The sequence below is a fragment of the Protopterus annectens genome, chromosome 14.part0, assembly GCF_019279795.1.
Source record: "Protopterus annectens isolate FY-2018-M chromosome 14.part0, PAN1.0, whole genome shotgun sequence".
Lineage (NCBI taxonomy): Eukaryota > Metazoa > Chordata > Ceratodontiformes > Protopteridae > Protopterus > Protopterus annectens.
Window position 1 is genome coordinate 1,116,753,151 of NC_056748.1, and position 20,290 is coordinate 1,116,773,440.

Here is a 20,290-nt window from a genome sequence, read left to right on the forward strand (position 1 = left end):
TGAAATTGTCAACAAGTAGCATTTTGCCTTACCAGTTCATCTAAATACTTTTATTTCTACTCTGTTATTTCTGGTGTCTCTCAGGATTTGATCTTGGTTCTTTACTATTTTATATTGATGTGATTCCAGTAGTAAAGCTTCTGACAGACAAAGATCATCAGTATAATTGATGTGCAGATGATTTTCATCTTTACCTTAGTACAAAATGTGTAAAGCAGACTCCGTTGGCAAGAGTTTGAAATACATTCCAAACCTGGATGACCGCAAAGTAAAAAAAGGAGGGGGTATTGCTATCCTCTATAAAGAAGGGCTACAAATATCTATACTAGATCTTGGTTCCTCTCCTGAAAACAATGCAGAAATCATTAGCACCAAACTTCAACTTAACCCAGCAAATCCCTAAATATAATATGTATCTACTTGCCCCCTGGTAACAACATCACCATTCTGGAAGGTATCCTTGCTGAACTCTCCACAAAAATTCCCCAAGAGACAATAATTCTTGGAGACTTTAATACAGACTGGAAGGACTGCTCTACTGAATCACCACCCTCCCATATTAACCTTAATGCTTCTTACAAACAATTAACTCCCCAGCCAGAATTAATAAACCCAATAACAAAGAATCCATCCTAGACTGGATTCTAATAAATAATCACCAATAACTATATAATGTAGGGACCCCCCCCACGACGATGTAAGTGACCATTCTCTCACTTACATAATCAGGCAAAGGTCGAGCTCACACAACCCAGCCATATATAAAACAATAAGAAGCAACAGAAACTTTAACCCCAATAACTTCTAAGCTGAACTAAAATAATATGATTGGTCACTTATAAAATACCTCCCACTTGACGAAGCAACAAACTACTTTAACTCAAAATTCTTAACAATCCTTAACCACCATGCACCAAAGTGTTCATCAAAATTAAATCTAAAACCGCCCCATGGCTTACAAGGAAAACTAGGCAGAAAATTCAACAGAGAAATAAAGTTTGGGCACTATGGAGAACAACTAAAAACCCCATAGACCAACAACAATTCAGGCAAAAAAGAAATGAGACTAAGAAAGCTATACTTGAAGATAAAAAAAACTTTTACTTCCACCTCCAACAAACCAACCAAAATAATCCACAAAAGTTCTGGGCTAGCATAAACAGACTACTTCAACCAGACCAATCTGCAACACCACCCCTATAGGATCAAATTCCGACAATTCAAAGCAAACTGCTAATGCTTTTAATACCTTCTTCACTGAGACCATCCAAACACTTGCTAATCAACTAACAGCCGATAGCTGTGCCCTTCCAACCAATACTACTAACTCTCTCCCAACTCTAAATCTGTAACCTCTTAATTAAACTAAAACCTACTACCCCCTCAGCTGACCAGCTACCTGCTGAATACCGGCAAAAGGCAGCCAAAGTCGTAGCTTATCCTGTATCATTGCTGATAAATAGAACCATATAAGAAAGCACTATTCCCATCATCTGGAAAATCTTCTACATTATCCCTCTACACAAGAGTGGAAACTCCAGAGAATATTCTAACTATTGTCCCATAGCTCTACTTTCCCCATTAGCTAAAATAATGGAAAAGTGCATCCACAGACAGTTACTAGACCACCTACTCCAGAACAATTTACTGGCCAAATCTCAACATGGCTTCAGGCCTTTCCACAGTACAACAACTGCACTCCTATCCTTCACTGACAGCATCAATAAAAACCGTAATAACAATCTTCTCTCTTCAGCACTTTTCATTGACCTTCCAAAAGCATTTGACATGGTCAACCACCACTTAATTCTCAATATTCTAAAATCCTTCTCTCTGGACACAAAGACTATAAAATGGTTCCAGTCCTACCTTGATAATAGACAGCAGGCAGTGCTATGGGACAACAACCTCTCATCCCATCTACCAGTTACCCTAGGTGTTCCTCAGGGCTCTATACTGGGTCCCCTCTTTTTCTCAATATTTATCAATGACCTCAACCTAGCTATTCCTTTAACTAACTGTATACAATACGCAGATGATTCGACAATAATCTGCTCAGCTAAATCTCAATCCCAACTACAGACTCTAACTCAGACAATGTTCAATAAAACAGAAAATTGGTTTCTACAACGCTGCCTCCTCTTGAACCCCCCCCCCAAAAAAAAACTCCTCCTCTTCACTCCTACTCATAAATTACTCCCAATGAACTTTTCAGTCTTATCCAATAATGTTACACTCATATTTCCCGATCGAACAACTAAACTTCTAGGGGTAACCAATGATAACCTGAACTTTGAAACCCATATCAACAATACCATAAAAACTGTCAACAGGAAACTAGGCTCCCTCTATAGGATAAAACCCTTTCTCTCTCCACTAGCCAGAACCACTATTGCCTATTCCCAACTTATCTCCACACTTCTTTATGCTTCTTCCATATATACTAACTTGTTAAAAAATAACCTTAAGCTAGCCAACGCTTACGATAGCATTGCCAGATATGCTACTGCTTCCTCCTTTAGGACCCATCACTGCCATAATCTGAAACAATTAGGCTGGTTAGAGCTTCTGAATCAGACTCGCTTTAAACAACTCACCATTGCACACAAAACCCTTTTCCAATCTACTAATACCCCAATACTTGCTAGTCTCATTACCCAATATAAGAACATTTCAACTTTACGCTCATCTAATAAACTACTTGTATCAACATGCAAATCTAATAACATGGCAGGAGATGCTCTGTTCTCAAATGCAGTTGGAAAGTATTGGAACCAACTCCCCCATGAACTTACATCACTGTCTTCATTTACACTTTTTAAACACAATCAATCTTAAAACCCATTAGTTATGTCCCTGTACAAATCCAGACTAATCTCATACTACATCCCAAATACCCTTTTTTAAGACCTAATTCTTGCTCTATCTTAGACAAGATCAAGAAAAATTTGAAGAAAATTTATATAAAGATATTGAGCATAATGGAAAACCTTTTTATAGGTGGTGGTGCAGCGGTAATGTTGTTGCCTCACAGCAAGAGGTTCTCCCGTTCGATTCTCAGCTGGAGTGTGGGGAGTGCCTTCTGTGTGGAGTCTGCATGCCCTCCCCGTGGTTGGGTGGGCGTTCGAAAGACATGCGTAAATGGGCATGCCTTTGTTGAAGGTTGAACGTCGAGCTGGCACCTCGGCGTTCGTGAAAATCTACTACCAATCATTAGAGGACTGGAGTTCTGCTGTGGCGACCCCTAACCGGGAAAAGTCGAAAGACAACAACAACAACGTGTGGAAGAAGTAAAGACACACACATTGATAAACTGTGTGCAGATTCTAAAATGTATTCTCTGACACAACAGATTATAGATATATTTACAAAATCTTATGCAAAACAGTTTGCCTCCACAAAAGGGGTGGTAAGTTGTCCTAGTGACATCCAGGTAACTCCAGATACTGGAATCAGAATATATTGAAAAAGAACTGTGCAAACTGGATCCAAACAAAGCACAGGGAGGAGAAGGAATTAGTAACAATGACCTGAGAACACTTCAGCAAGAACTTACAGTACCATTATATCTATTATTTACTAGTTCATATAAATATGGGGAGATTCCTCAAGATTGGAGACATGAGCTTATTAAACCTGTTTTTAAGAGAAAGGGGAGTAGGACAAACCCTTTAGTCTACTTTCATGTTGTGGAAAAATAATAATAATAGAGAAGGTAATGTTGGATAAGTTATTGTCAGAACTGGATAGGTTGGGATTTGAAACCATATATCAGCATGCATATGTTGAAAACAGATCTATTACCACCTGTAACATGATGTTCTATAACAATATAATAACAGCAATGAATGAAAAATTGTGCCGTGATGCAATTTGTATAAATTTAATGTGTATGACCCTGTTAAATGTTGAAATAACACTGATCAATAAATTAGTACAACTAGGTATTGATGTACTCTTGACAAGATGGATAGCTGCATGGCTTACAAATAAGACATGGTAAGTACCATACAGCAACTGGACAGGCAAAATCCTTGATTACAGTCAGGGTGTCCCACAGGGCTCTGTCCTAGACCCTTACTTGTTTAGATTGTGTCTTTCAGACCTAACTTTTTCATCTGAGGTGTTCTACAGTCTATATGCAGACAACCTGAAGTTGGGTAAACTGATTGCATGTGTTACAGATAAGGCATGTCTGCAAAAGAACTCGACTAAATTGACCATTTGGGCACAGGAGAAAAATATGCTGATAAGTACACCAAAAACTAAGCATATGAGATTTGGTAGGCATAAATTGAAAGGTGAATATTTAATACAGCATACCGTGATTCAAACTGTAGACTGAAAGGCATAATAATGCAGTGAGAATGTTGCACTGGGGATTGTGCAAACATTATGGTATTGAAGTGGCTGAAAACACTGGAAACATGAGCCACAAAGCATCACAGAAAATGATGACGTTTGCATCACATGGGATGATCCATTACCAACAGTTCAAAAGACAGATGCTAGAAAACTGGATATAGTAGTCCAAGAAACTAAGGCAAGAGTAGCATTGATCATTGAAATCGCCACACCCAGTGACTACAATGTCCTGCATACAGAGAGACACAAAGTTATAAAATATCAGGATCTGCAAGCAGAAACGAGAGCAATGTAGAAGAAAGATATGCAAATAGTTCCAATAGTAGTAGGAGTAACAGGACTTAGTCTACGAGCATATTTAGATATGCTACCAATACATGTAACTCCATATGAACTGCAGGAGGAGTCATTACTGGGCACATTGCAGGTGCTGCGAAGTACATTTTGGCTGACATCGAAGAGTAAAACAATACTAATTTCACGAACTTTAATCATACTTTGACTTAGGAATGGGGTCCATTCCTATCATGGCATTAGAAACCCAAAAGATTTGGAGAAATTAAAAAGCGATACTCATTTAGGACCCTGGGTATATGGGTAGATTCAGCTATGAGTTTTTCTAATCATAATCAGCCAGTTGGTTAATGATAGTTATAGAACTATAGGTTGTATAAAAAGATTTATAAAGTCTAGGAAATCAAAACTAATGAAGTAATTGTTTGTTGGTTACATTAGACCCAAACTTGAGTATGGAATATGGAAACCCTATAAGAAAACAAGCATGAGTAAATTGGAAAGAGTACAACAGAAATATACCAAGGGTATCCATGGATGTGAAAATTTAAGTTATTATGAATGACTAAAATATCTAAACTTGTAACAGTGTCTCTCATAGATATCTAAGAGGAGATCTTATTCAGGTATATAGGGTATTCAGTGACAACTACCTCTGGGAATGTTTGGGGTTAACAAAAAGTACTAGAGAATCATTAGCCTATGTAAACGATTCTATAGGAATGAGAAGTGTACTAATTGGGTCTCTGACAGAGTAGCTGATGCATGGAACAGACTACCAAATTACATTAAAGCAAGTAATAGTTTATTTTTAAGAACTGCCTGGATACTTATTATGGGAGCAAGTGTTTTGCTATATTGGCAAGATTGAAGGGCATTAATGCCCATGCTTGAAATATTCGTATGTTTGTATGTAAAAGAGTTTTGCAAGGGTCCCCTTCAACCTCTCAACACACTAGTACTTGGATGTACTGCCTCTGTGATTGCTGTAACTCAGAACAGAGAGAATGCTCAGAGATGTAATAACCTTAACCTACACTCCTCCACATTTACAACTGTAATTCCATTAGGATGACAGTTATGGTCCTTAGAATTTCAGCAGGCATCCTACACAACAGCACCATTTCACTTTAAATTCACTTGCTTTTTCAGAGGGAAATTCCTTCAGAAATCCCCGGAGATATCAGATTCCATACCTACTCAAAACTTCCAACTGAAGGATTCCTCTGATTTTGATTATACATTTCATAGTTATATTCATAGATTCATAGATTCATAGGTTAGTACTAGGCTAACTGCCCTTGTGGGCCATTTTAAGCCTAGCCAATTTCCCCATGTGAGAATTAAACCCTGCTCCTTCTATTTGTAAGGTGAACACCTTATCCATTATGCCAGCCTCCCAACCGCTGGATCTAAGAACTGGGTTGTGCATTTTTTTCCTAGCAGTCCATGTAAAGAGATCCATCATACCTTTTAGTTCCCAACCAATAATACCCATAATCCACCGCTGTCTTCTCTCTTCAGTTGAATAGGTTATGCTACCTCATAAATCTTTCTTTACCATCTACCCACAGTGGTACTGTAGTTAGTCAACAGTGCAGTCTTCTTTTAGCATTATCAGATACTTTATTTTTTATAATCATAGTATTATGTAACATTAGAAAACATTTTGTGTTATGGACTAACAACTGGCTTACATAAGGCCTCTAGCAGCTTTAATGATGTGTCTTCTTTTATTTGCCGTAAGGTCCTTTTGCCTTCCTTTATGTCCTCCTCCCTGTACTAGTGTTCAACATGTGGTGTCACTTAGTACTTGTCCACTATCCCAGCCTGCCTAGTCAAGGTCTGTCCAACCCACAAAGCCTGGGTATAGGCTGCATCTCTATTCAAGCTCCTCCACTTCCACACTAGACAAACTTGACTCCTCCTGCTACCACATAATTCCTCAAGATTTTGCATGTTTATGCCTATTCCCTCGTATTTAATTTCCTCTATTTTATCCCTCATCCTGTTTTCAAACTATTCCTGTAGCTAAACTGATAAGCCAGCAAATTAAGTCAAATTAAGTTAGTGTATCTTGTATATTTCACTGGGGTTAGGGGTTGGTATAATGGTCAAGGTGTTTGCCTCACAGGCACAAGGTACAGGGTTTGATTCTCACCTTTGGAAGGGAAATTAGCTAGGCTTAAAATAGCTCATAAGGGCAGCTAGTACTTGTCTATGAACTGGTCCTTCTCTGTATAAATTTAGTATCCCTAGATAAACCAAGTCTGCTTTCCTGGTTGTGTTCTGTTACTGCTGTTGGCTAGAACAAAGATTCACAGCTCATAAACAGGACCCAGGAAGTCAGGATTGGTAATTGTATCTCCAGTAAGAGACTGGTCACCACCAGAATACCTCAGGGCTTCTTGCTAGGACCGCTCCTATTTGGCATTAACTTATCAGAGTAAAGGTCAACATCAAGGGCCTTTGGCTGGCCAAGTTTGCAAATAACTGCAGAAAACTGTACTGCATTTCAGTGAAGCAAATTAGGAACCATCATAGATTCCCCAGTGGTGCAGCGGTAGCATTGTCGCCTCACAGCAAGAGGTTATCCTGTTCAATTCTCACCTGGAACGTCTTCTGTGTAGAGTCTGCATGTCCTCCCCGCAGTCGAATGGCGTCTGAAAGACATGTGTGAATAGGCGTGCCTTTGTTGAAGGCTGGGCGTCGGGCTGGCACCTCGACACCGTAAAAATCTACTGCCAATCTTTAATGGACTGGAGTTCCGCTGTGGCGACCCCTAACCGGGAAAGGCCGAAAGAAGAACAACAACAGAATGGCACAAACATCTTACAGGCAAATGACCAGTGCCAAAGTCGCAGATTAAAACTCAATGGCAAAAAATGCATTGTAGTGCCTTTTGGGAAAATGGCCACCCAGGCAAATTACTCAATTGATAAGACACTCCTAAGAGTTAAGAGTTGACCTTAATGATCATTCAATGTCACCAAAATTATAAGCAAGGACATGGCATCCAGGAACAAGGAATTCATAGTGCCACTTCATTCAGCCATTATCAGACCCATCATTGAGTATAATGTCCCCTTCGACATGTACCTAACCTGACATATGCAGCAGTTGGAACACCCACAAAGATTTCTTACCAGGAGAATCCAGGGTGTAAACACATTGTCTTATACATATTACTTTAAAGCCCTGTCTCTAAACTCTGTCTCCTACAGGTTACTCAGAGGCAGTCTATTCCTGGCATAACAAAATATTCTTAGATCCAGCGCTAATGGACCTTTTGACATCTGCAAAATGAACTGCATCGGCTCCACTAGATCAGAGTATTTAAAATTTGCTTGCGAGACATAAATAAGATGTTGGTGAGACAGGTATGTGTCTCAGAGGATCCCCATGCTGTAGAACAGGCTCCCCATCCATGTGAAGCAGAGTCCATCCCTAACCCTGTTTAAGCATAACCTTGACTAATGGATGGGAAATTGGAAATTCACCCGAGGTCTTGTGTCCCATGTCTCTGACAGAGGCAGACAGCAACTATGCCCAAACTAACAGACACACACACAGACACGCTTTAGAAACTTCCTAATATACCGCCTCTTGATGAACACCTTTGCTACATAGGTACACAATTAACTTGGATTGCATGGCTAGATTCATAAAGGCCCTGATGGTTGTTAGCCTAGTATATATACCCTATGAACCTGTGAAGAGACATTGCAGGATAAGAATTCTGTATGATGGCTTACTTATCTTTGATTCAGCTTGTGCCATGAGTTCAACATGAGTGTTATGTCAAGACTGTATTCCTACCATAATAACTTGGAGCTTTTATCTGCAGATCTCAGCTGAAAAAGCACATTTCCTCAGGTGGACTTTCACTTTATTTAATGAATTTTGCTGAAAATGTAAGTGTCACATTTAAGGCTTTATCTGTTAATGACTTTCTTCATCTACTTCTGGTCTTATTCCTTCACTGCCCATTTGCCCAATATTGTGGTCAGCAAGTAAATTCTTTAAAACACACCTGTCAGAATTAGGTTTACCTGGTTAACAAATGAATAAAATGAAGGATACAAGTATAAGTCACAAGAGGATACGTGCTTGACCCAAACAGGGGTTTGCAATAGGCAATCAGGATGCATCTGTTTCATGCCAGCTAAAGTTGACCTGGCATCTGTTAATACAGGGGCTAATCTCTTCTTCCAACAGAAAGAAAGACACAACTGTGGCTAGTCAAAGGGGAGAAGTGGTTAAAAAGTATAATATGTTGTTGCTGACACTAATTACATTGTCTGTTTTAAGAGCCTAGACCCAACACCAGCAACAAACTGGTATTCATGTCAAAGTGCAATAATCTAGGTGTGATTTTTATTATATAGTTACCCTTAAGGTCCAGGTTTCTGACGCTGTCAAATCCTCTTGTTATCATGTTTGGAATACTCACATCACTTGACTTGGCTATGCTTCCTTTGGTTTCTTCATGGCTGAACTACTGAAATGACCCTCTCCTGGGTCTACTGGACATGGAACTAGACTTTCTATAACTGATGTAGAAACCTGCCACCCAGCTACTTACTCATACCAGTGCCATGGATGTTGCACTTCTTACATGTTTAGTGTTCTAAAACCAGTAAGCTTTTCATCCAAGTTCTCCTTGACATTCACAGCGTTGGGTCCCCTTATCTCAGGGGACACCATCACTTAACTGTTTCCAGCACAGTTCCAATTCTACCTTTTTGACTTTGCATACAAGGACTATCCATATCTTTATTTATAATTCTAAATGTTGTTTTTGTTTAATGTTTTTTGCTTTGTAATAGTGCTTAGTCAATAAGCACAAATATAACTGGATTTGTAGTAGTAAAGCGTGTTACTGATGACTCTGTTTATTCATTAGTTCATTCATGTATTTAGAAAAAAAGTCTGCTGTTCCACTGGAATGTAGTTCTCCTTTATTGTAAAACGTTACAAATGAGCGCTTTCGTCTGCTCAAGGCAGACTTCTTCAGATAAGAGTCACTGGTACATAATCTTTTTATATAAAATGAATACAAACAATAATTCAATTAAATACACTTAATTAGTTTACCTTAAAGGCATATAGTACTGAAATCCAGTCCAAATGACCTGAATCAGACATGGCTCCAGTATTTTTCCCCTAACCAATTCTAAAATACTTGAATGTATAAATATTTTATTCTTAAAATAAAATATAAACCCAAATGTTGTACTATGTACTACCTAATATCAAGGCTATACTGGAAGGTAAGGCAGGTAGTGTTTAAAGTGGTGTAAGTAACAGTGAGGCAAAATTTTTCAAAATGTCAAGGAAAATAACAAGAACTATGTACAATACATAGTACAACATTTGGGTTTATATTTTATTTTAAGAATAAAATATTTATACATTCAAGTATTTTAGAATTGGTTAGGGGAAAAATACTGGAGCCATGTCTGATTCAGGTCATTTGGACTGGATTTCAGTACTACATGCCTTTAAGGTAAACTAATTAAGTGTATTTAATTGAATTATTGTTTGTATTCATTTTATATAAAAAGATTGTGTACAAGTGACTCTTTTATCTGAAGAAGTCTGCCTTGAGCAGATGAAAGCGCTCATTTGTAACGTTTTACAATAAAGGAGAACTACATTCCAGTGGAACAGAAGACTTTTTTTCTTGGTGTTAGCTGTTTGTATTTACTCATTCATGTATTTATTTATTTTAAGGTTCAAAAGGCTGAGAAGGTCATTGTTGTAGGCGGTGGCTCTGCTGGTGTAGAAATGGCAGCAGAAGTGAAGACAGATTATCCAGATAAAGAGGTACGGTGACAAATTTATCTTTTCTTCAGCTTATTGACTTTGGTCTCTTGTTGATGAGAGGAATTTAACTGAAGTAAAAGTACCAAAGAGTGTCAGTTCTGTAACATTCACATATTTTTTTATTAGTATTATTATTATTTTTTAATTGTTGTTGTTATTGCGCAGCATTCATTTCTTTCACAGTCCCACAATGAGTAGCATGCGCCAAGTAAATGTAGCGACTCCTTAACTGGACACCTGCGGGCCTTAAATCAATGTCAGACAGTGGCTTAATTTACATCTTCTATTCTGCCTGCTGACAAGTGTCATCTTATTCTTAGGCTGACATTGGTGCCTTTTTTTTTAAAAAAAAGAAACATTTTTATTAAATTATCATGTATGACATAGAGCATGTTACATTTATATAAATGACAGTAAACCATAGCAACACAGTCTCTGTTGCAAGCATTATACGTTCCAAATGATGCGACACCGCTGTAGCTGCAAACATTGTACATCACGTTTAACATGTCCAGTCATTGTTAGTCAACCATTACATAGCTCATTCAAATTTTGCCTGCTATTAAACCTTGTTCCTCCCCTGCAGTTCCCACTTTTTCCTATGTAATTTGCTCCTACCCCTTTCTAAAAATCCCAGTTCCTGTTTTAACTCTGTTACTATCTTCACTACTTCTAGTAAAGTTGGTTTAGATTTTAATTTCCATTTTCTAGTAATTGCTGTTTTGGTAGCCATCATAATTAGAATCAGCAAGGCCTTACTGTGTCTAGGCAATTCCAAATTTGTATCATAGCTCAAAAAATAATCCCTAGTCACTCCAACTTGCTTACCCAGCATCTCTGACAGAGAAGTCTGCAGGGAATCTTTAAAGTCTACCAACTCATTACACTCCCAGAAAATATGTTCCCAGTTACCTCTCTCTGCCCCATCATACCTACAACATTTGCTGTCTACCTCAGGAAAAATTCTTTGAAGTCTGCTTTGGGTATAAAAAAATACCAGGCAAAGTGACAGTGTTTTTAAATGTTACATCACAACATTATCTGTTATGGTCAGATATATACAGTGCTGTAATGGCAAACATTATGATAATTTTACAAACAAGAAATGGGCAAGTTTGCTATACTCCTGATCCTGGATTACCTTATTGTAGATGCACACTGATATGAGCTATGGAGATTAGATTTGTTACATGATTTAAGTTAGTGTAATGAAGCAGTTAAAATTTCATGCATCCTTGTATAACACAACAATGCCCAGTCAGTGGCATGTGGCAAAGGTTCTACTCTTAATTGGAGAGAAAAGCAGAGATAATTCAGGTAAACATAGGCCAGCAAGTCATCCCAGCTGTACAGAAAGCAAAGGGGAAGAGGAATTTCTCATTGGTTGCAGTCTGATGGTCCTGCACCAACAGAGCCTTACCGAAGGGAAGTCATTTTAGTCTAACTCTGTGCTGTATTATGATGGTGTAACTTTGCATAGTGACATAATACTGCTGGGGATGTGGCTTTTGTGAACTGCATCTGAGGAGAGAGATTGGTACATTGAGTAGACTGGGTGTGGCCTTAACAGAGGGAGCCAAGATGGCAATAAAGAAACATGTGAAAGGGAAGCAGAAGAACCTGCTAGAAGAAGGTGACAGGCGGAGTATCTAACTGGTCAGTGCTCAGACCACTGTTACTTATTTCTCATACTCCAGTTAACGTTAGTGGCAGAGGAAACTCATTCAGAAGTGATACAAAAACAAGGGTTAAAAAAATGCTTACGTAGGAGTTGTTAGAGAACCTTAACTTGGATAAATATTCAGGAAAAGCGACTGGGGGATTCTAAAACTGAATTAAAATGATGTATATTTCAGGAACAAGGCTGTGAGAACTGCAAACTTTCTGAATGTGTAGCTCTAAAAAAGGTGGCTGTGGACAAGAATTTAGGGTCAATAATTATTCCTAGAATGAATTATGCAGGGCACAAATCTCTGTTTTAGGCAGTAATACAGTGGACACAGTGTCATGGGAACGTGGAGTAATTCTACCACTATATGTGGCTTTGTTTACACACCACATGGGGGGTTAGGTGGAGTATTTACAGGTCTTACCACGAGAAGAATAGTAAGTTCAGGATTGTGCCCTCGCCTCTTTTGTACAAGTGCTAAAGAGCACAACGTGGACCTGTGCTGCTCTGAGCTGTGTGCCGCTACTGCTGTTTGCTTGCAGGGACTCCTTGTTGCTCATATTAGTTTGTAATTTATTATTTATTTGATTTATTTATTTTATTTATTTTGCGAGTCAGTTTCTTAAGTTTTGTTGTCAATGGAATACTTCCTTGCTGTTCTCAGACAAATTCATAGTCATCAGCAACACTACGGATGTGTACATTTCTCTTTGCCCTTAGGCTCTATTATTGACTAACTGTTTTGCTGCATCTAAGTGTCTAGGAACAGAGTCTGAAAGTCCTAGAAGAAACATTTTGTGGCACCTGAGGTTTGTGAGTCTGTGAAGCATGAGTGTAGCATCCTAGAAGCAATCATTTCATAGTAACTGATTGTATTGACTCAGAAGTGTGTATTCTGTGGCACCTAAGCCACTTTTAGTTCTTTTTGTTACTGGCAAATCAAGCTTTGAAGTGTGTGTTGTGCGACATCTGAGCTATTTGGAGGCCTCTAAGCCTGAAATACTCCAGCGTGCTGTTTTCAGTTTTCGCTACCAGTTCAGCCCTCGTTCTATTATTACTATACAAAACTTGTGTATTGTTCTCTTTTTACTGTAATTGTGTACATCATCTGGCTATAGTCATACAATACTCTAAAATGCCAGCTAAGTAAGTAACTGGTGCCATTCGGTGGGGATACTGTAGGCATTAGTATTGGATGAGATGGTTAATAGCCCAGCTTGCTTCAACAAATATGGACTGATCCTTCTGTTTCATATATTCTGCAAACTGGCCAAAAGCTGTTAACCCACACTGACTTTTTTAGGCAAAGCAGACCTTCTGGACATTCCAACATAACAAAAAGGTTTGTATCCCAGTCTGGACCACATCAAGGTTGCGGTGCTCAATGACAGAAGTCATAACAATAATTTGCCATCTCTTGAAGTACTCCTGCAACTTAAACAAATCCATATCTGTGTTGTAACAGAGACTGGATTTCTGTTAAGTCAACAGCTGACATTTATGAGTTATGAAGTCATGAATCTGTACACATTCTCATATAATATTATATATGCACACAGATTTGTTTGTGTGTTTGACTGAGTGAGAAAGAGAGAATGTGAGTATATGGGTATACATAGCATACCTCTCAACCTCTTATTGCAAGAAATCTGGACAAAGCCTAAAATAATTGGGGAACAAAGGTCCAAAAACAGGGACAGATTTTAAGCATTGTTCTTATGAACGTAGAAAGTTACAAGAATAATATGCTTTATGATAGCACACATTTTCTGAAGGATATAAAGTCTGAAACTCAAACATGTGTCATTATTTAGTGACCTAAATCATTACCGATTTGCCAGAAAAACACATATTTTGTGAGGAACAGACCAAAAATTTGAGGCAAAAACCTGGACATTTTGCAAAAATGTGGTCATTTGAGAGGTATGATACATACATATTCTCATTTACACACACCAAGCTTCATTATATGAGTGTAATCCCTATCAGCGAATGCTCATTAAGAGATTAAGAGCAAACACTGTTTTCATCTGTTTTCCTTCCTGCTGGCAGCCCTTTGTGAGACACACACTACAGCAGGGTCAGGATTTGCCCATCTTTATTATAGAATGATCTTCTAGTTGCTATTTAGAATTAGCAGGGTGTGTGGGGGTGCAGAGGTCTTGTCCCCTGCAAAATGTTTTTCATTTATATTGCTCTTCAGTGTTTTTACTATTCCATAGGTTCATAGATTATAGGTTAGTGTGTGTGTGTGTGTGTGTGGTGTATTATATATCATAGATAAGCATGTCTTAGATCTATATAAAAATTCTTTTTTTTTTTCAATGAGGTGCAATAGTTTTCCAGCCTTATCTGGTAAGACATCTTCCACCCTTAAGGGCAAACATTAAACCACAGGAAAAAAATGGTTCTTTGTGAACAATGAAGTTGGTGGCTGAAACTCCAACTCAGGAACAAACCACGAAGTGTTGACAAGATGTGTACAATAAGACCTGTTCCACTGTAACTTGGCCAAACAGTTTATGCTTGCATTCGTGATCCTAGCTCAAGTGAATTGAAGTGAACTATGTGTTAAGCATGTAAACTGGAGTTTAAGTCTGATAAAGTCCTGTTAAGGACGAAGTGCTAATCTACTTAACTTTTGCATTCAGTAAAGAAGTATCACTTTCTAAATAAGTTGCAAGTGCTTGCCTACTATAAAGCCTTAACCGAGCTTCTCTACAGTTTGTAGCTCTTTTTCCTCCCTGGCTTTAAGGAGTTACAACCAGTGACTTCATTATTCACAAAAGCACCACCTCCCCCTGTGAATTAAAGTTTGTAAATGCATATTCTAAATAACTTTTCATATATACGTGTGTGTGTGTGTGTGTGTGTGTGTGTGTGTGTGTGTGTGTGTGTGTGTGTGTGTATATTATATGTGTGTATATTATATATATATATATATATATATATATATATATATATATATATATACACATACACACACTTCAGTTTCAAATTTATTCAAGTGCTTGTTTACTTAGCCAACTGAACAATGACAGCATATGAATAAAAAAAAAACATTCACAATGAAATATGTTAGAGTTCTTAGTGAACAAAATTTATAATCTATTAAAAAAAGCTATTAGAGCAATTAGAACAAATACTGACAGCATGTAAACTATACTGAAAAATATTATTTAGCCAAACGACATTTGTTAAAAGCCAAATGAAATAAGGAGATTTTAAGCAAGATCTTGAATTAAGCAATAGTACAACATCTGAATGCAGTGGGATAGTAAATTTCAAAGTTGTGGAATTTAAAAGGCAGCAGGAAGATTCCAGTATTTATTATTAGCTGGTCCAGGCACATCCAGGTGGGTAATAACCAGGTAGGAGTACTTTCCTACAAGTTGTAGGATGGAAACTTGAAATCATCATCAGTAATTGCATACTCAGATCAAGGCCATGCATAGCTAGCCTCAGGAGAAAGTACTGGTCACATAGCAGCAAAGCTTTCAATGGAAAAACAAGCAACCATCTTACACAGAAGCATGTCCTGATGGTAATAAAAGCTGAAATCTCTCACTGGACATAGATGCACATGGCTGTATTTACCAGCTAGTGAAACAGATGAAGGATAAACTGTCAAAATGCAAATTTTTAGCCATGTCCACAGGATACACTTGGGGAAAACAAGACTGACAAAGAGAAAATGCAGACGACTTCTGGCCAGAGCTTGTGTAATAATCTGCAATACAGTGAACAGATGTGAGCAGGTTCCTTAACTGCATCAAGGTCAAGCATAAATATAACCTAAAAGGGGAAATCAATTTATGCTACAAGGGACTGAAAGTAAAGCCCCCAGAAAGGGTGAGAGAACTAAATTCAGGAAACTGGAATCCCTGAATTAATAAATCTCATTGTAGAAGCTAGCTCAGACCAAGCTAATAGAAATAAACTCCTAAGCACAACATACAAATTAACAACTAGGAAGCAAATATTTCTGAACAGGTTACAAAGGATTGGAATGGGAAGTGAACCAACAAAGGTCTGGAGAAGTGTGGAAACTGATCTTAAATATATGACAAAATCCAGGTGATGCAGGATATTTTCATGTAACTGCCTTCTGTTAATTTTATATACCAGCGAGATTAAAAAAACATGTTCCCTCACATGACTGGACTGCACTCGAGGTATCAAAAGGGTGAAAGATATTCTTGGGAACATGTCCTTTAGGAATGTGAACTTTTAAATGATTATAAGATGGAAATAGAGAAATTGTTGAGGAGATTAGTTGCAGAAGAGGTTAAAATCACCACAGACATTGTGCTATTGAGTTGGGAGGATATTAAAAACATATATATATATATATATATATCTACATCTACACACACACACACACACACACGCACACACACACACACACACACACACACACACACACACTCTGTTAACCTTGGTCCCGTTAGCTGCAAAAAAGGCAATTACTAGAAAATAGAAAAAAACAATGCTCAACCAACTATAAAAGAGCTAATGGAAGAGATTAGTATCCTAGAATTGAAAAGATTTGGTAAAAATAAAGGAACCTTTATGATAAATGAATATGATCTTTCAAGATCAGGTAATTAACAAGGGCTTGACTTCTAGGGTCAACTATGTATGTAGTCCATAATAAGGTAGATGAATTCCTGTAACTATTACTTGTTTATGTAATTGGATGGTTTCTATTACTTATGACAGTCAGGCTGAAAAGCTGGATTATATGTAAATATCTGCAAGTTGTTTTTTTTTTTTTAATAAAATATAAAAGATTGTCTGATATACTGACATGGAAAGTATATTATATATTCCCCCCCCCAAAAAAAATTTATCTTTATGCATGAGTTACAAACATGTCAACAAAAACATTGTATGGTCAAAAGTGTGTGTGTGTGTGTGTTCCCACTATTCCAGTTATTCTAACTGGTTAAAGTTGTTTTACTGGACAGTGCTCTTAAAAGATGGGTCGTTCCACCAAGATGCAATATTTAAAACTTTTCTTCTTCCTGGGACTCCAATGTACCATTAACTTTGAAGTGCACTGCAGGACTAAAAACACCCCTAGGTGTATACATAGATCTTTTAATAGAATTAATAATATTAACAATATATTTACAAATTGAGCAACGTCCACATGGAAAAGTACCATCAATCTGGACCTCAGATCCTAACCTCACATCAGGTGTAGAATAGTAGCTGTGCACAATCATATCCTTTATGCTACAACCCCTCTTATAGGAAGAGCATGGTTTATTAGGTAAGAATTTAGCTCAAACTTTATTCTTTATTAATAATAAAAAAAAAAACAATAAAACTTAATATCCAAAACCCTTTCAGTGAAAATATTATATACAGTAACAAAATAAATCCTATTTGCAGAATCCATTTCCTTATCACTTATAAACTGATTATTGTGATAATGATGGGTCGTTCTATTATATTGGCATCCCCAATACTAACCTTAACATGGCATCCCTGATAACCTCTATGTTTAAACAAGGTAGAAGTTCTAAGCAGTTTCTCTTCCAAAATGTCTTCATCATTGCATAACCTACTAATACGCAACAACTCTCAATAATATTATGTATACACCTAGGGGTGTTTTAGTTGTAATACTGAGTGCATTATTTATGCTTTGAGATGCTCTTGTGGTCTTTTCTATGTGGGAGAAAGCAAGAGAGCTTTCAAAATTAAACTACAGGAGCATCTGAGGGACATTAAAAACAAAAAGACAGAGTCCTTTGGCAATGCATTTTATTTTTCATCATGGAGGGGATAGTAGTTGTTGACAGGTTACTATTTTAGAAAAAGTTAGAGTTCATAATGCTATGATCCTGAAGGATAAACTGCTTTACAAAGAAATTGTTTTTATATTAAAGTATGAAACACTGACATTTGCTGCACATTTTTAATTTAACAGTCTTACTTATAATAAAATCAAGTACTGATCTAGTAATGCTAGCACTGTCAGCTGGGGAAAATGAAAAGCCTAAATTAAGCAAATTATATAAAGTTGGAGAAAGTCTGTGGAAAAATTAAAAGAATTATAAATCACAAAGCTTTCTTTGCAAGCATGTGTCAGTGAAAAAACTAAATGTTACAAACTAACTTATGAAAATGTTACTGCATATTTTGTCAAGTTTAATTTGTTTCGCTAGCTGGCTAGCTTCCTTCCACTTCTGCTGTGAACGCAGAATCCAGTCAGTACGCTAATGCTAAAGATTTTTAGCCAATTAGAAGTCAGCAGCTCCACAGCCTAGGAGGTCGGCAAGATTGGCTGTTCAATAAAGACAAGTTTTTCATACAGGTCTGAACGTAGATTCACTCTACTAGGTGGACAGGGCATCTTCACGAAGAGCACAAGTTGTATGAGTGGCCTTTTCACAACAGTAACATCTGAAGTATATTGGGCACAGGGTAGAGCTTTGGTCAGTCTTTTTCCTGGCTAGCTCTTCAGATGCCAAATCTGCTATATAACCCATGTTCTCCTGCACTGTACTTAGGTTTCCAGTGAAACCAGGCTGCAGCCTTTTTCAAATAAACTGTCTTGAGTACTGGATTGTTCATTGTGGCAATATATAGAAGATTTAAAGTGCCTAGCAAGCTGCTAAAAATTATCATAAGTTGGTACTAGGCCAATGAGTCTAGGGCCCTTACAAGCCTAGCCATACACCTTAAACCATTTGGGTCCCACGTATCATGGGTGTCTGTGGGGGGCTTGTTAGTAGGGATGTAACTAGGGATTTGTAAGGGAAGGTGCTAGTTAAGATGATACTTTTCTTATTGACGGCCTCTGTCCGGAAGGGACATGGGGGCCAGACTGGGGTACGTCTATGATTTCCCATCCAGTTGTCAAGGTTTTGTTCGAATAGGGTCAGGGATGAGCTGTGTTTTACATGGATGGGGAGCCTATTCCATTGTGCAGGGATCCTTTGGGACACATACCTGTCTCTCCAGCATCTTCTGTGCATGTCACAAACCAAGTTAAGATCCCGGGATCGATTGTTTCTGGTGCTGTTTGATTTGTGTATGTGCAAAAGATCCATCAGGGCTGAGTATGAGGAAGCCCTATAAGCCAGGCAAAGAGCCCATCTCAGCAGCCTGTAGCAGGCTGAATACAGAGATAGAGCCTTTAGGCAAATCGGTGTAGGACAGGGTGTTTGTGTCCTGAATTCTCCTGGTGATAAAACCTTGTGGGCATTTCAACTGTTGCATGTGTCTGGTTAGATACATGCCAAAAGTGGCATTGCATTCAATGATAGGTCTGATAAGGGCCAAGAAGACTGGTACAATAACTTCATTGGACCTGAATGTCATACCCTTACCTATAAGTTGGGTGATGAAGAATAATTTTCTTATTATCATAAGTACGTGTTGTTCAAAGACCAGATAGCAGTATACTTGTGTTCCCAAATCCCTTACTACTGGGTCAACTCTTAGGCGCATTTTATCGATGGAGTAATTAACTTGGGTTGACAATTTCCCAAAGGGCATTATACTTCATTTTTGGCATTGCGTTTTAGGCCATGGCTTTGGCACAAGTTATTTGTCAGTGTTAAACTCACTTGCAAGATGTCAGTGTTTTGTGGGGAATCTATAATGGCTCCCAATTTATAGTCGTCTGCAAACCTGGTGAGCCAGAGGTCTTGAACAGTAGCCTTGACTTCCAAGAAGTAGATACCAAACATGAGTGGGGCCAGCATGTAGCCCCGAGTACACTGCTGGTGACTGTTCTTTCGGTGGTGGTTGTTTCACCAATCCTGACTTCTCAGGTCCTGTCTGTGAGCCAACCAGCAATCCAGCGAGTTAAGTAAGGATTTACATGTACCTCAGAGAGTTTCTCAACAATGTCCGAGTGGAGTACTGTATTGAATGCCTTAACCAGGTAAAGATACAGTATGTACCATTTTACCCTTGTCCATTGTAATGCTCTCCCATGTTGGCGAGTACCAGATCCAATCGGTTTGATCCTCTGGTTGGAACATGTAGAATCTGTTCCAGAGTGTTTATGTTAGTAAAGTCCAGGAAATGTTGTGCCTGTAGGCTGCAGGCAGTGAACATTTCCCGGTCTGTAGAGGGGTAATTAAAGTCACCCATGAAAAGAGAGTGTCT

General features: G+C 38.1%; 1 protein-coding gene across 1 annotated transcript in view; it reads left to right on the top strand.

Annotated features, from left to right (window-relative positions):
* The window catches only part of AIFM2 (apoptosis inducing factor mitochondria associated 2), a 189,110-nt gene that overhangs the window by 134,251 nt on the left and 34,569 nt on the right, over window positions 1-20,290 (top strand). The window contains exon 5 of the mRNA XM_044055662.1: window positions 10,396-10,488. Coding sequence (XP_043911597.1) covers window positions 10,396-10,488 — 93 coding nt within the window. The remainder of the gene's footprint in view (window positions 1-10,395; window positions 10,489-20,290) is intronic.